Genomic DNA, 14,779 nt, shown 5'->3' on the forward strand with positions numbered 1-14,779 from the left:
TTTCATCCCCACAGCATTTAGCAACTATCTCACATGTTGAGATGTTTTTAAGAGATAATTAACCTTTTGAGAATACACAATTTATTTTAAAAAGTGTGTGTGTGTGTGTGTGTGTGTGTGTGTGTGTGTGTGGTGTCCTTGTATTTGTTACCTTTTTGGACCATATCTGGTATACACAACTACCTTGTCAAGACCAGTAGTTTTTAATGAGGACCAAAGACTGGTCCTTATAACGTAATCCTCCATTTTTGGGTTAGGTTTAAGACTAAGGTGTGGAGTTTAGGTAGGGGTCAGGGTAAGGCTACAACTGGAAATGAATATGAGTCAATGAATGGTCCTAATAAGAATAGAAATACAAACCTGTGTGTGTATTTTTTAAATGATGTTTTATTGTTGTAATTGTAAATAAAACAGGATAGTTAACAACTTTTTCTTGCTGTCATCAGAGCTTTTTTGATTTATCCCAACTCATGAAGCTGTTTAAAGTACCTCTGGCACATACTTGTTCCAYTTGAAGCATGTAGAATTGGATTATTTTTCTGCATTATTTGAATAATAGTGTTTATGGCTTTCCTTTTACCAAACCCTTCTTTTTTTGTTGTTGTTTTAGGTCACAAACTCMCCAGCTGGAGTCAGAATGCCCCAGTGTCAGGATATTTTACTGGAAAAAATTGCACATTAATCCTTCATGTACAGCAAAATGCCTTTGAGGGTTATTATAGTAATGACCACCAAGTGAAAACAGACTGTACCTCAAGGCCATGTTTTATGATAGTTTGGGATGAGAGTCTTATGGCCGCACTGTCTGCCGAATATCAAAAGAAATCCGATCCAGTAACATACAACAGCACTTGCCTTATGCTTCATTAAAATGATACATTGAAAAGTTCTAAACTTTGATTCAGTGTGTTTTGGCTCAGATGTATGGTTGATTAGGGAAAAGAATCCACTATGATTGTGATCTGAGTCACCATTTTTAAGCAAAAGAAATTTACAAGAAAAACCTCAAATTTGAGCCTGTTTGACTCTCGTTTCCTTCATTTTAAGGTTCTCAGCTCGTCCAGGTCAGTCTCAACGCCAAACGTCCTCTCTATGACCCTGAACACAGTTGAAGGGACTGCTCCTGGCTCCATCATCGGCTCAGTGCGTCCAGTCGACCAGCAGGGATCTGCTGTGCTGGAGGGCCAGGTGACCTACCTAGCAGTGGGAGGGACTGATCGAGAYGGGACCTTTATGGTAGACCGGATCAAGGGCGATGTGTACCTGGTGCGTGAGCTGGACTACGAGAAAGGGTCGAGATACACGCTGCACGTCGAAGTGTCGGACTTCTCTCAGGTGTTTCCCAGCAGCCACCTGGTGAAGCTGGAGATCAACGTGCAGGACAGTAATGACCACGCCCCTGAGTTCTCAGAGGATCCTGTTACAATTGTAATCCCAGAGAACATAGAGCCAGGGGCTTCCATTTATGCATTCCAGGCTGTGGATCAGGTAAGAAACAAATACTAATACTAACAAGTAACTGTAAAGTTTTGGATACAGATACAAATACTTTTAAAGCGAACATCGTACATTAACAATTCATTTGGTCACTTCTGTTGTTTAGGATGGCAGTGGGCCCAACAGTGAGCTGCATTWCTCCATTGAGCACCAATGGCCCGACACATCCGATCTCCTGGTCCTGGACCCTTCAAGCGGTGTCCTGACCCTGSGGCAGAAGTTAGATCGCGAGACAACACCCTCCCTCTACCTTGTGGTGCGAGCTACTGACCAGGCAGTAGATCCTACCAAGAGACGATGGGGTTCAGTCACCGCTCGGCTCTTCGTGACCGATGAAAACGACAACGCTCCGGTCTTTAGCTCTCCGTCTGCAGTCAGCGTCATGGAGGATCAACCTGTAGGGTAAGTTTCCCTTAAAAAATAATTAACTCGTCACAATCCCAAGCTCGAAAACTGCTGGAGGAGTTTTTTGTTATAATTTGTCTTTTTCTGGACAGGTTTGTGATTTTGTATGTGGTGGCTCGAGATAAAGATGAAGGAGAAAATGGCAGAGTTTTGTACAAAATCCGGGCAGGCAACAGTGCTGGTCACTTCAGTCTGAACCCCAACACTGGTAAGATGGCTTTCCTTAATGGACAACAGGGTCGATTTTTGACATCATGCAAACTTAATAGATGAACAACACTTTCCAGAAAATGTAATTTGTCCACCGAACTTCTTCATATGCACCAAGTCTGAACCATACACTTATTTTAAGACATTAATGCATCTTTGAAGATCTTGCAAGCCAAATAAAATGCTGTTGCATACCACATTTGGCCTGTGGGCCTTGTGTTTGACACATGATTTGGAGTATAGGAATGTTGACAGCCCTTAAAAACTTTTATACATTGAAGCAGAGTTTTGTCTTCTTTTGGAGCTGGGTGTTGGAAGYGTGTTGAGCTCTGGGTTTGGCTTAAAAACTATAAAAAAAAGCACATAATGCAGCTTCCAGATGGAAGAAAGTCTGTACGTCATTACTTTCAACTGTCTTGTGGGTGGATTTCACTTATGGTTTGATTCTCAGACTTTGTGGTGTTAAGCTTTTAGTTATTAAGAGCCATAATGGTGGATTAGCATGTGTTATGAAGACGTGTGCCAAACTGGTTAGCTAATGTGAAAAGTGTCATTAGATTGATTACTCCTTAAAATAGCACATTTATTACGCCAGCTTTCTGCCACTTCACATTGATTTAACTTGGTTTTATTAACTTTGTTCAAGCCAGTGTTTTTTTTCAAAGTTCTTTTATATGTTCTTGAGTAGTTGAAGATTTATTTGTGACCAATAGGTTCCAAATTTTAGCATTTAAAGCATAATTAAACCAATATTTAAATCATTAACAAAATCCTTTAGGCATCGTTTGCTTGCTGCTATAAAAATAAAAAATTCTATCTGACATTTATATTTATTTTTCATGTAAATCACTATGAAGCTGAAGGTTAAACTGCTTTTTTAAATTTATTTTTTATAGAAACTGTATCAGCTAGGTTGAGCTATGAAATAATAGAACATAAGATTCCTTGCATCTGCTTTTAACTAAAACAGTTGAGCTAGCAGGTCCCCACAGAGAAGTCAGCACCTCAGCCTCACAAAACATCCCACAGTGTGTCTTTGGCCCACCGTGGCAATTATAAATTACATGTCTCTCAGGCAATGCAACCAAACTCGCACACTGCTGTGAAACACACATACGCACTTATTTGTTTTTTTTTTCTCTCACTGTGGCTGACCCTCTTAATAGTTTGTGTGATGACAGGGCTGTTGGATGGAGACATAAAAGGTAGGAAAGCAACTGAAGCCAGAATGAGAGTAGTTGAGGTGTAATTCACAGACTCCAGCTTCAGCTACACACATTCACTTGTGCTTTAAAGATTCAAAGGCAAACAGATTCGAATGCATGTTCAAAAAGCAAGAAATTAATATATGGTAAGAAATAAAACAATTAGCTGTGATTTTTTTTATAGTTTAAAACAGAAAAAAATATCACCAACTTCAAAACAAATGGGTTATAGTGACCCTCAAAAGGTCATTTAAGTAACTTTTGTTTAACCAAACATGAAACCTTACGTTCCTCATCTCATTGCTACAGCTGAACACCGCTAACAAACAATAACTGAGCTCTACGTGGTATGTCCTGCATATAAACAGTGTTTTAACAAGTCCTCCTTTAAACACTGAAAAGTACTACGTGTACTATCATGAAATAAATACTACAGAAATATTATTGAAATTAAGAGTGTTTCAATCACTGAGTTGTGCTGAGTTGCTGCCATCTTGAATTCTGAACTCGCCCACTTTTTGACGGGGAATTCCCATATACAATGCATTATGGGAGATGTAGTTTATGGTCATTGCTGGCTTTAAAGCAGCTTATTTTGGGATATTTGTTTAGGGCTGTTCAACAAATATGCTCAGGATCCCACAGTTACTTAAAGCCAGCAACTCAGGGGAAGGACAAATAATATTATTTGACACATTTTAAATTTGTTTCTTTTGTTGCATTGAATCTGATTTTAAAGTTTACCATTGATACAATTATTTCCGTTTTAAATTAAATTATTWAAAAAAAGAAATTATAATAATAATAAAAACGTTTTTACTTCTTTCAGGTTCGCTCTCTATCCTTAAAGCCCTGGACCGGGAAGAGCAAGAAGTTTATAATTTAACAATCATAGCAGAGGACCATGGCTCGCCTCCGCTCTCCACCTCCCAGGTGTTGTGTGTGCAGGTGATCGATGTGAACGACGAAACTCCCGTGTTCCAGCAAGCAGAGTTTGAGACTCAGGTGATGGAAAATCAAGGCCCAGGAACCACAGTGTTGATTGTAACTGCAACTGACCGGGACCAAGGTTTGTTTAAAGACCGCCTCTGATGAACATAATTTTTAACCTTATTAACGACCTGTTACCAAGCCAAATGTCATTTATTGTGGCAAGGTTAGTTTGTGGTCATAAACACACACATTATTAGCAAAATATGGTATTTTTTATCAGACAAATTAATTGTCCTGATATGTACATTTCATAAAAGAATGTTTGTTTTAGTGTCTTTTTCTCAGTGTCCGGAAAGTACATTTTAAACCCTGTCTTGCAGTATTCAGATAAGTACATTCTTTAGGCATGCAGTAGAGTGTTGATAATGTAAAAACTTAGGTTATTGTCTACAAATATGCACTGGAAAGAAACTCTCCTTAAACAGCGTAGAATAAATTGTCCATAATTTGCCACAATTTTTCTTCTTGGACATTTCAGGAAGTGAATCATATAAATGAGATAATAGTCAATGGGTGCACTGATTACTAATAAAAGAAAGATATATGAGAATCTGGGGGGAAAATTTTTTGAAGGCTTCTAGAAGTAATGATGATGACACAAAACTAAATACTGTTCCTACAATACAAATAAATCATACCACCAAAACTAGCAGTAAATCACAGAAAACTGAAACAAATACTTCCAAAAATCTATTTAAAAGGTAAAGATTAAAAACAGATTGTGACAGGAACTATTTTCTTTAATATTAACGTTTTCTGAAATATTTGAGAATGTTGGACACAATCAAGTCATGAAACCTGAAACAAAATTGTGATTAAACTTTATACAGTATGTACAAATAAAAAGCACAGCGGTTGAGTTGAATAGAGCTGATTGAAACAAAACAAATCTTTTAAAAAAACACAGTTGTTTTGCTAATAAAACATGTCACAGCCATCACCCAGATTCCTGCTTTTCTTTTAGATATTTTGCCATTATTGGTCTCATAATGTGTTCTGCCTCTTWTTTGTAATTCAGGCTCTAATGGTCAGATAACATATGGAGGTGTTACAGAAGATGGCTTCATCATCAACCCTGTAACAGGAGTTATCACCACCACAAAGGAACTGGACACAGAAATTCAAAATCACTACACTCTTACTGGTACCTAATGCCTTTTTTCACAACTATGATTTGTTATTTAGCAAAACCTCCTGTTAAAGCAGCACTTTAATTTGATAGTGTGGGATTTGTCAAGTCAATGCTTCTCATTTCTTGCCAGTCTATGCCAGAGATGGAGGGCTGCCTCCTAACTTTGCCAAGGCTGTAGTTCGTGTGGAGGTGCAAGACGTGAATGACAATGCTCCGGTCTTTGCAAAGATGTGGTATGGACTCAAAGTGCCGGAAAACCAGGAGCCTGTAGTGATTTGCTCCCTCAAGGCCACAGATCCAGACTTAGGTCCTGGTGGAGAACTGGAGTACAGAATCGCCTGTGAGAAACAGCAATCTCTTTATAATCTTAGCCTGCTCACAGTTCTCTCTTCCAAATGGTTCTTAAATTTGCTGATTTTTTTTCTAAAATAAATCTAGCTGGAGACCCTGAAGGAGATTTCCAGCTCCATGCCAGCACAGGAGCCCTGTCCACCTCGCGTGGGCTTGACAGGGAGAGAAAGGCAGAGTACAACCTGGAGGTGGTGGTCACAGACCGGGGCAGTCCTGCTCTCAGCGCCACTGCAACGGTGCAAGTTAAAGTGCTGGATGTCAATGACAACAGCCCCGTCTTCACGAGAGTTAGCTACTCAGCGGAAGTGTCAGAGGATGCTAAAGAAGGTTCTCAAGTTCTTGAGGCAAGTCATGGAGAACAAATCAGCTCGTTAAATGTTTGAGAACAGTTTATTGACACAATATTTGCCATTTATTCTTTTGCAGGTGTCCGCAACAGATGCTGATGAGGACTTTAATGGTAAGGTGCTATATTTCATCAGCCAAGAGGCACATGGAGCTTTCATCGTGGATGAGGACACTGGTCGGATCACCACCTCAGCTCTTCTGGATCGTGAAAAACTGGCCTCATACAGCTTCCAGGTGTTTGCTGTTGACCTTTCACCTGCTGCACCCAGGAACTCCTCTGCTCAGGTATAATATGGATTACAGTAAGAGAGTCTCTGTCAACTCTCATGTGACATTTTTAAGTTCTTCTTTTTAGCATTTTTTTACTTTRTTCACTTTAATCTTCCAGGTGATAATCACAATCCTTGACATCAATGACAACGCTCCCTTCTTCACCCAAGATCCATTGATCGTTGAAGTATCCAGCAGGCGCTCCCAGCGGGTTTTAGCCACCATGAAGGCCGAAGATAAGGACTTCGGAGCCAACGGTTCTGTGTTTTATCGCTTCGCTGCCCCTGTGCAGGGCTTCAGCATCAACTCCCTAACTGGGGAGATTCAAGCCACCAAGCCACTACGAGATCTGACCCAGGCTCAGAGGACCCTGATAGTGGAGGCCATGGACCAAGGCAGCCCAGCTCAGTCTGCACAAGGAGTGGTGGTGATTTATGTGAAGGAAGTGGAGTACAACGGCATTCGCTTTTCTAGGAACGCTAGAGACGTTAGCATTCAAGAAAACGCTGCAAAAGGTTGGGGGATATTATTTAAAGTTCTAAACTTTCACATGTACCATGTTGATGTTATGAGGTTTTTTTGCAGTTTCTTTGCTGTCACCATTAAGGAATATTTTCTTTCGTTTAAATTTCCAGGCACAGCTGTGGCTCAGGCTCAGGCCCAATATCCAGATGGCACACATAACGGAATTAGTTATAGACTTTTTAGTGGAAACAAAAAGCAGGCTTTCAGCATTAGCTCATCAACAGGTAAATACTAGTGTACTTCTTTCTAAAATCCCAAAAGATGTAAAATCAAAAATGCTTGTGAATCATCCGCATACACACAGATACCAAACTGACTAATCAGCCTCCTTTTTCACTTGCATTTTCCTCTTTCCGTGTTTCTTCCAGGTGAAATCTGGGTGGAGAGTGCCAGGGGACTAGACTTTGAAGAYACCCCCAGACTTCGCCTTGTTATAAAAGCTGAAACCGTGACCTCCACATCATTTATGGCGATTAACTTGGTCCTGCAGGATGTCAATGACAATCTTCCTCGATTCCAGCTTCAGAATTATGTAGCCTACATGAGAGAAGCACAAGGATATGAAACACCAATCATACAGGTGTTTAAAGTTATCAAACTTGCAAAGCATTGCAAATCAAACTGGTGTTTGGTGCACGGAAATTTAGCTTCAAGTAAAACATTTTCTTCACTGTCCTCTCCCTATCTAGGTGATGGCCGAGGATGTAGATCAAGGCCAGAACGGTCAGGTGACATACTCCATCCAGTCATCAAGCATGAGTGGCCTGTTCAAGATTGACCCCGTCACAGGAAGCATCACCACAGCAGCCATCATGGACCGTGAAATCTTTACACAGACCAAGTAAGGACAAAACATAAGAATTTAAAAACAAACCTTTAATAGGTACAGTTTAGGAAAATGGCATACCAATGTATAAATGTGGTAACAGGTGAATGGCCACACACACAAAAAAAAAGTTAGGACCCTTTCATGTCCTAACTTCAAAACAAAAAATATCTCATTTTTGAGTGGATCATAACCAAGGGTTAACAAACACATATGAAGTGGCCGTGGACAAGTCAATCCAGCCAGTTTGTATTTTTAACTGGTAAAAGGTACCCCACACTTCTAAATGATTAAGTTTTCATGGTACTAGTATTAATTAGATGACATTGTTTTTGCTGTGCTCCTGAACGATAACTCCAACTTCTTCCACAGCAAAGGCATGGAGTGGAAGAGGAGCCTGTTTTGAGTTTTGAACTTAATAAAGCTTTTTGCACAAAGACAACTCAAATCATTACCTCTGTCTTTTAGCTGTTACTATGCCTAACTGCAAGTGACTGAAGTATGTCCTTCATTCCTATATTAAAATAAAACTTGTCCATGTTGGCAATCAACAGTCTCTACATGGAAATGATTGCATTCATTACCTTGTGGCCATGAGTTATTATCCTGTAGCTACACGTTTTGTGTTTAATAAAATGCCACTGGATGGGCTCCATATTTCACTACCCTTTATTATAGCACTCTTTTTCTGATCATTTACAGGCTTGTAGTGACAGCGACTGACAGAGGAAGTCCACGACTGGCTGGTTCAGCCACACTGACAGTGATAATTGTTGACCAAAATGACAACAGTCCAACTATTCCCTTACCCCAGGAAGTTCGCATCCCAGAAAGTAAGCATTCATTTACAAGGTTTTATCAGTTCAGCTTCCAGTTTTGATTTCAGCTAACAAATGTGTTTCTTTTCTTTCTCTGTCAGATACACTGATCGGCACAGAGATCACTCTTGTGACTGGAAACGATGTCGACTCCAGTCCTGCTCTTTCCTACTCCTTGCAGCTTGACCCGGCARCTTTAGGCAAATTTGGGATTCACCGTTACAGCGGTGGCGTATCCCTCACTGGTTCTTTAGATTTTGAGGAAAAGACATGGTACACCCTGACTGTCAGAGCCACGGACAGCCAGCACCAAACTGAGGCGAACATTACAATAGTGGTGGAGGATATTAATGACAACGCACCTGCATTCACCAATGACCTCTATCAGGTAGGTTGGCCTATAAAGTAAGTCAAGAAAAAAAATTCCCACTCCTGTGTGTATATAGTCCTAATAAATCCTACATCCACCTAAAAACAGTTGCTTGAAAACATAAATTATTCTATTATATGATTTCCTTTAAATGTACTCTATAAATTACATGCACATAATGATATACTCGCGATCAGTGACACATCATTCAGAACATTTTATCACAAAATAAATTTTATTCAGAAACTGTTTCACTCCAGTACACAACTCAAAAAATTGCACCTAAGGACCTGACACAGACTGTAAAACCCCCACATGTACATTCTCTTCTTGCACACACTGTGAGTGATAAAAGTTAACTGCCTAATTTTAACTGGAGAAAAGCTGTAGAGATGAGCCTATATAAACTGTCTCAGGAAATTACCTCAACGCGAGTGCACACAAGAAAAACAGGAACTGTGTTGTAAAAAGTAGCTTTCCCCCTTAAAAATGTGCTACTTTGTGACCTCCTTACCATAGATTTGGGAATTTTAAGGCAGTATTTATGTGATCAGTTAAGGGTCTTATTTTCTTTTTGCTTTGTAGCTCAAATGTTATTTATTCACATTTTTGCACTCCAGGTTACCTTGCCTGAGCACACACCACCTGGAAGTGCAGTTATCACAGTAACAGCAACTGACAGGGACTCTGGAGATAATGGGAGGGTCACCTACAGGGTGATGTCTTCGACTCAGGAGGGCTTCTACATTGACCCCAGCAATGGTAAATGATTATTACTGTATCAGTTGTATTATTATTATTTTTATTTAATGTGATTTATAACATGTTTTTGCACAATACCAAGATTGATGCTTTGTTTTCAGGGACCTTGTTCATCAATCACAGAGCAGAGTTTGACCCTGAACGCCCATCAGTTAACATTGTCATTGAAGCTCGAGATGGAGGTGAGCCTTCTCTCTCCTCCCTTACGACGATCCAAGTTCAAATCTCTGACGTCAATGACAATGCTCCAGTGTTTCACCAGTCTGAGTACAGGTTAGTCAATGTTTCTTAAAACCTTGAAGTACTTTAGCGTAAGCAGTTACCTCATTCAGGTCATGATCTCTTTTCAGGTCTACAGTTTCAGAGGACACCATGCCAGGGTCAACAGTTCTGACCTTTGAGGCCTTCGACAGTGACCTCTCACGGGAAAACTGTGGCTTTGACTTTGCTATTGCGAATGGGAATGAAGGAAATGCATTCCAGATTGAAAGCAGTGTGCGGTTCCTGGAGGGGCGGGGCTTTCAAACAGTTGGAAACCTACTGCTAGCGGAGGGGCTCGACTTTGAGACTAAGCCATTTTATAACCTCACGGTGGTTGTGTCGGATCGTGGTGTTCCCCAGAGAAGTTCCAGTGTCGCTGCTATGATAAGCATTGCTGATGTGAATGACAACCCTCCGGTGTTCAGCAGAGCCGAGTATACAGTGTCCCTCAGCGAGGGAGCTGCCTCTGGGACCGAGATTATACGACTGACAGCAACAGGTGGGCAAATATCGTCTTTATTACATTGTTTTGTTACTACTCCTTTTCATTTTTAGTTAATCTGTAAATTAATTGTGCTTGTGTTTTCTTCTTGCAGACCCAGACTCAACTCCCAATGCTGAAGTCCAGTATACCATAAGTTCTGGGGATGAGGTGAACTTATTTTCTATTGACCAGTGGACTGGAGCCTTGAGACTTCAGCAAGCACTTGATCGAGAGCACCAGTCCATGCATACTGTCATTATTCAAGCCACCGATGGGCAAGGTCACTTTGCTCTAGCTCCAGTCATTGTTGATGTGAAGGATGTAAATGACAACCATCCATTCTTCCCTGTGGAAGTCCTGACAGCTAGTATCCGAGAAAACCAACCAGCAAACTCAGCTGTGACTGTTCTTCATGCCATAGACCACGACACAGGGGTGTTTGGTCAATTAAAGTACTTCATCATAGAGAGGTCTGGAGCTGGAAAAAACAGCTTTGCTGTGGACCAGAGTTCAGGAGAAATCAAAAGCAAGATTCCTTTTGACTTTGAGAAAATCAATTCTTTTAATTTTGAAGCAGTAGCCGTAGATTCAGGCAATCATTCAGCCACTGTAACCGTGCAGGTGTTTGTCACCGGTGAGGACGAGTATGATCCCCTCTTCACGTCCACTGATTTTTCTTTTGAAGTACCAGAGGGAGCCAAGAAAGGCCAGAGCATTGGCCAGGTCCAAGCAAATGATGAGGATGGTGGCGTGGATGGTATTGTTCTCTACTCTCTTACTTCCAACTCCCCATATTTTGAAGTAAACAAAACAACAGGTGTGATTTTTTTAAAGTTGGACAATTCAGATAGCAGTAGTAGCGGATCAGGACGAACCAAAAGGGAAACCAGGGTCATGACCCTGGATGTGAAAGCTCACAGTCCACTGGATACATCTCGCTCTACATCAGCCCAGATCTCTATTGATGTCACAAACACTAACTTTGGTCTAGCTGCTGATGTAAACACTTTGGTTATCAGCATCATAGCTGTGTCTCTTGGCTTTATTATATTGCTCGTAGTCATGGCCATAGTGATATTCTTTGTCAAGTCCCGCAAGAGGAAGAAGGGCCAGGATACAGGAAACAGATCTCTTGCATCAGAAAATGCTTTGAAAAGACTGGATGAAGCTGGACCAGGAGGCGAGAACATCTACCACCAGACTTTGCCAGGTTACGGTGGTGATCAGGGTGGACCTGGTGGTTCTTACACTCGAGGGGGTTCTTTGGATCCTTCCCACTCCAGTGGAAGAGGTTCAGCTGAGGCAGCAGAGGATGATGAGATCAGGATGATTAATGAGTACCCCCGTGTTGCCTCCATTACCTCGTCCATGCAGGAGCACATCTCAGCCAGAGGACCAGACTCTGGAATCCAACAGGATGCTGACCAGCTTTCTGACATTTCCTGTGAGCCCGCTGCTTTGGAAGGCAGCACTTGGTTTAAAGGAAAGAAACTGGGAAGCAGTCTGAGTGGGACCTTGCTTTCTGGCCAGCTCCCAGTCTACAGGGACGAAGGAGGTGGTTACCTGGGAGTAGGCCGTGGTCTGAACATTTCCCTCCCCAAGGATTACGCCTTCCCCGAGGATGGGAAACCATCAGTGGATGGCTCCCTAACAGCTATTGTTGCAAGCGATGAGGAGCTTCGTGGAAGCTATAACTGGGATTACCTGCTCAACTGGTGCCCTCAGTTCCAACCTCTCGCCAATGTCTTCACTGAGATTGCTCGACTAAAAGATGAAACTGCTCAGCAGAGTCAAAACCCCCGGCAGCCCTTCCAGCCCAAGCCCAAAATGGATCCCAAACCAAGAATCGACCCTCCACCACTCATCACATCAGTGGCTCACCCTGGGGCTATGTCAGTCCCCCCTAAAGCCCCTGTGATTGGGCGGACATTCCCCCACCTTTCCTCACTCCGCAGGTCTCCTATCAGTCACGAGGGATCCATTTCTTCAGCAGCAATGTCGCCAAGCTTCTCCCCATCACTGTCGCCTTTGGCTGCTCGATCTCCAGCTGTTTCGCCTTTTGGAGTCAACCAGGGGCCCTCAGCATCTATGATCAGCACCAGAGAACCCTCACTTGACCAGAGTCCTGATCATGAGATGAGAATATGATCACTTAAAAAACGAACTATTTTAGGTGGCTTTTTTATATAGTTGACACCCTGAACAACATGACCACTTTTTTGAATGTTCTTTTGAAAAAATCCCTTAGAAATCATTGTTTTTATTATAAGAACAATGATTTCACGAATGTCCAGATAGACATTTGTTTCAAACATCTGGGCAATAAAAACATCCCCAAAAAATGGAAAATAAAAATGCATATCCCTCATCTGATAGAATATTTTGATTTATTCATCAGATGGTTGGCCACATTGCAGGAATACACAGATGTGGAGCATGCCTGGTTTGACGAGACCAGCCAAACCCTTCCCTTTATTTTTAACATGACGCAGGTCTCCATGAACTGATCGGGGTCAGCAGGTGAACGGACCCCTACGTGGGAGTGCACACTCGCCAAGCCCTGCAGTCAGAGATCACTTAGTGTGTAGATAGATAAATGTGTAGTTTTCATGTTACCTCGCTGGCTGGCCAGAGAGCAACGGACCTTGTCCCTCCTCTTTGTGTCTGTGGACATTTTTTCAGTATTAAACTTCTGCTTGTGGCTGCCTTTGAAATGGCCTCTGGACATGACCAGGCGAACAATGTTTTGTTTTTGTTTGTTTTTTTCACAAAGAAACAGACTTATTGAAATGTCGAGGCATCACAAAGTGGGAAAGCAATGGAGATTACTGTTTTGTTTTGTTTTCTTCACAATTTGAATGACACTTCTCATAATTTGACTTTTATTTTTATATGTTTTATATAAATATATGATTTCAGGTTTATTATTCTACATGCAGATGTTATTGTTTTTGTGTACTTGCATGTATGTATATTTGTATGTATATCTCTTATGTTTTTAGAGACTCCTGAGACTGTTTGTTTGTGTGAATGGGTGACATTGTTTTTGTAGGATTATTTATATGAAAAAAATAAACGTATTGCCACAATTTTACAATAGAAAACCGAGCACAGGTCAGTTTATGTTTTTTTTTTCTTTTTTTTTTGTCAAGTGATCATGCAAACCCCCAAACTGCAACTAAATTAAGAGATGTCAAGATATAAACCCCTACTTCTCCAGCAGTCCATTACTTGTGCACAATGGCAAACTCCCATTGTTATTCAGGGACAGCTCCATTTGCTTATCACCATTTCAAAGGTGCTTCCTAAACAAAGTTCGCCAGCTTTAAATGCATTTAACTGTGAAACTGTTCATCTCAGCTCAGTAGGTTTAATGTTCTGTGATGGGACTGAGATTCTCGCAGGAAAGTTGCATAAGTTGGAAAAATGTAGCACATGAGCCAAACAACTGGGAAGCAAAAGCCTCAGTGCAAAGTCCAGATGAATGTRTGAGATTTAGCAACCAGTGCAGTATTTACATGTCCCTTGGTAACTCTCTGTTTTCTGCATTTTATTTTGAATTCATCATTTGTTCTGCTATATGATGAGTTTTTATTTAACATTATCAATGTTGAATGCACATTTCTTTAAATTTCTTTTTTTCCAAATTTGTCAGCCCAATGGATGCAACATGGTGTTCGTCATTTCCTTGTGTGCATTTATCATTTTGAACAGTTTGGGCTGTTTTTATTATCAGTGCAGTGTTAAGAAGTCACCTTGTTTTCAAAACATGGCTTCTACCTCTGTTCTTTTGTTTGACATAATCTGCTTCATGCAAAGCTGGCACAGGTTCAGCTGAAAAAAGCTTTGGAAGCCATGAGAAACTGCAGCACAAAACACTCCTGAGTTGTATTTATATAATATCAGGAAGAAAAAAAAAACACTGTATGTCAGACTCAATTTGGAATTTATTGTCGGTGACTGATGAGTGGAGTAATGGCCAAAACGCATAAAGAAGTGAAATGAACCAAGCTGTACGTTCATGTATTTAAAGCAAATAAATTCCTACTGATCTCTTTTGACAAACTGGAGTCAGACTTGATCTTTAAACTTTGCAACAAGACCCTGAGAAGAACTGCAAGATAATTAATCACTCAAATGTACAGTATGGACTGTGAACACGAACTTGGAATTATCAGTCACTTTTGGTACATTATGGATGTTATCAAAGGCAGATCAGACTTTGAGTCTCCTCCCATGAAAGGTGAGTCATCATTTCATTGCCTGTGACTCTGTGTTAACAAAATCTCTCATCAACCACTAGGCTGTTTATATATATATAT

General features: G+C 40.9%; 1 protein-coding gene across 1 annotated transcript in view; it reads left to right on the plus strand.

The window, feature by feature from the left end:
* The window catches only part of dchs1b (dachsous cadherin-related 1b), a 97,585-nt gene extending 83,063 nt beyond the window's left edge, over nt 1-14,522 (plus strand). Inside the window, exons 12-29 of the mRNA XM_014003262.1 lie at nt 1,048-1,488; nt 1,604-1,899; nt 1,995-2,110; nt 4,147-4,386; nt 5,329-5,454; nt 5,573-5,782; nt 5,881-6,137; nt 6,220-6,426; nt 6,530-6,926; nt 7,047-7,160; nt 7,305-7,516; nt 7,626-7,777; nt 8,465-8,595; nt 8,682-8,968; nt 9,571-9,712; nt 9,814-9,985; nt 10,063-10,472; nt 10,570-14,522. Coding sequence (XP_013858716.1) covers nt 1,048-1,488; nt 1,604-1,899; nt 1,995-2,110; nt 4,147-4,386; nt 5,329-5,454; nt 5,573-5,782; nt 5,881-6,137; nt 6,220-6,426; nt 6,530-6,926; nt 7,047-7,160; nt 7,305-7,516; nt 7,626-7,777; nt 8,465-8,595; nt 8,682-8,968; nt 9,571-9,712; nt 9,814-9,985; nt 10,063-10,472; nt 10,570-12,605 — 5,946 coding nt within the window. The 3' untranslated portion in view covers nt 12,606-14,522. The remainder of the gene's footprint in view (nt 1-1,047; nt 1,489-1,603; nt 1,900-1,994; nt 2,111-4,146; nt 4,387-5,328; nt 5,455-5,572; nt 5,783-5,880; nt 6,138-6,219; nt 6,427-6,529; nt 6,927-7,046; nt 7,161-7,304; nt 7,517-7,625; nt 7,778-8,464; nt 8,596-8,681; nt 8,969-9,570; nt 9,713-9,813; nt 9,986-10,062; nt 10,473-10,569) is intronic.
* The last annotated feature ends 257 nt before the right edge of the window (nt 14,523-14,779 follow it).

Source organism: Austrofundulus limnaeus, unplaced genomic scaffold, assembly GCF_001266775.1.
Source record: "Austrofundulus limnaeus strain Quisiro unplaced genomic scaffold, Austrofundulus_limnaeus-1.0 Scaffold17, whole genome shotgun sequence".
In the NCBI taxonomy this organism is placed as follows: domain Eukaryota; kingdom Metazoa; phylum Chordata; class Actinopteri; order Cyprinodontiformes; family Rivulidae; genus Austrofundulus; species Austrofundulus limnaeus.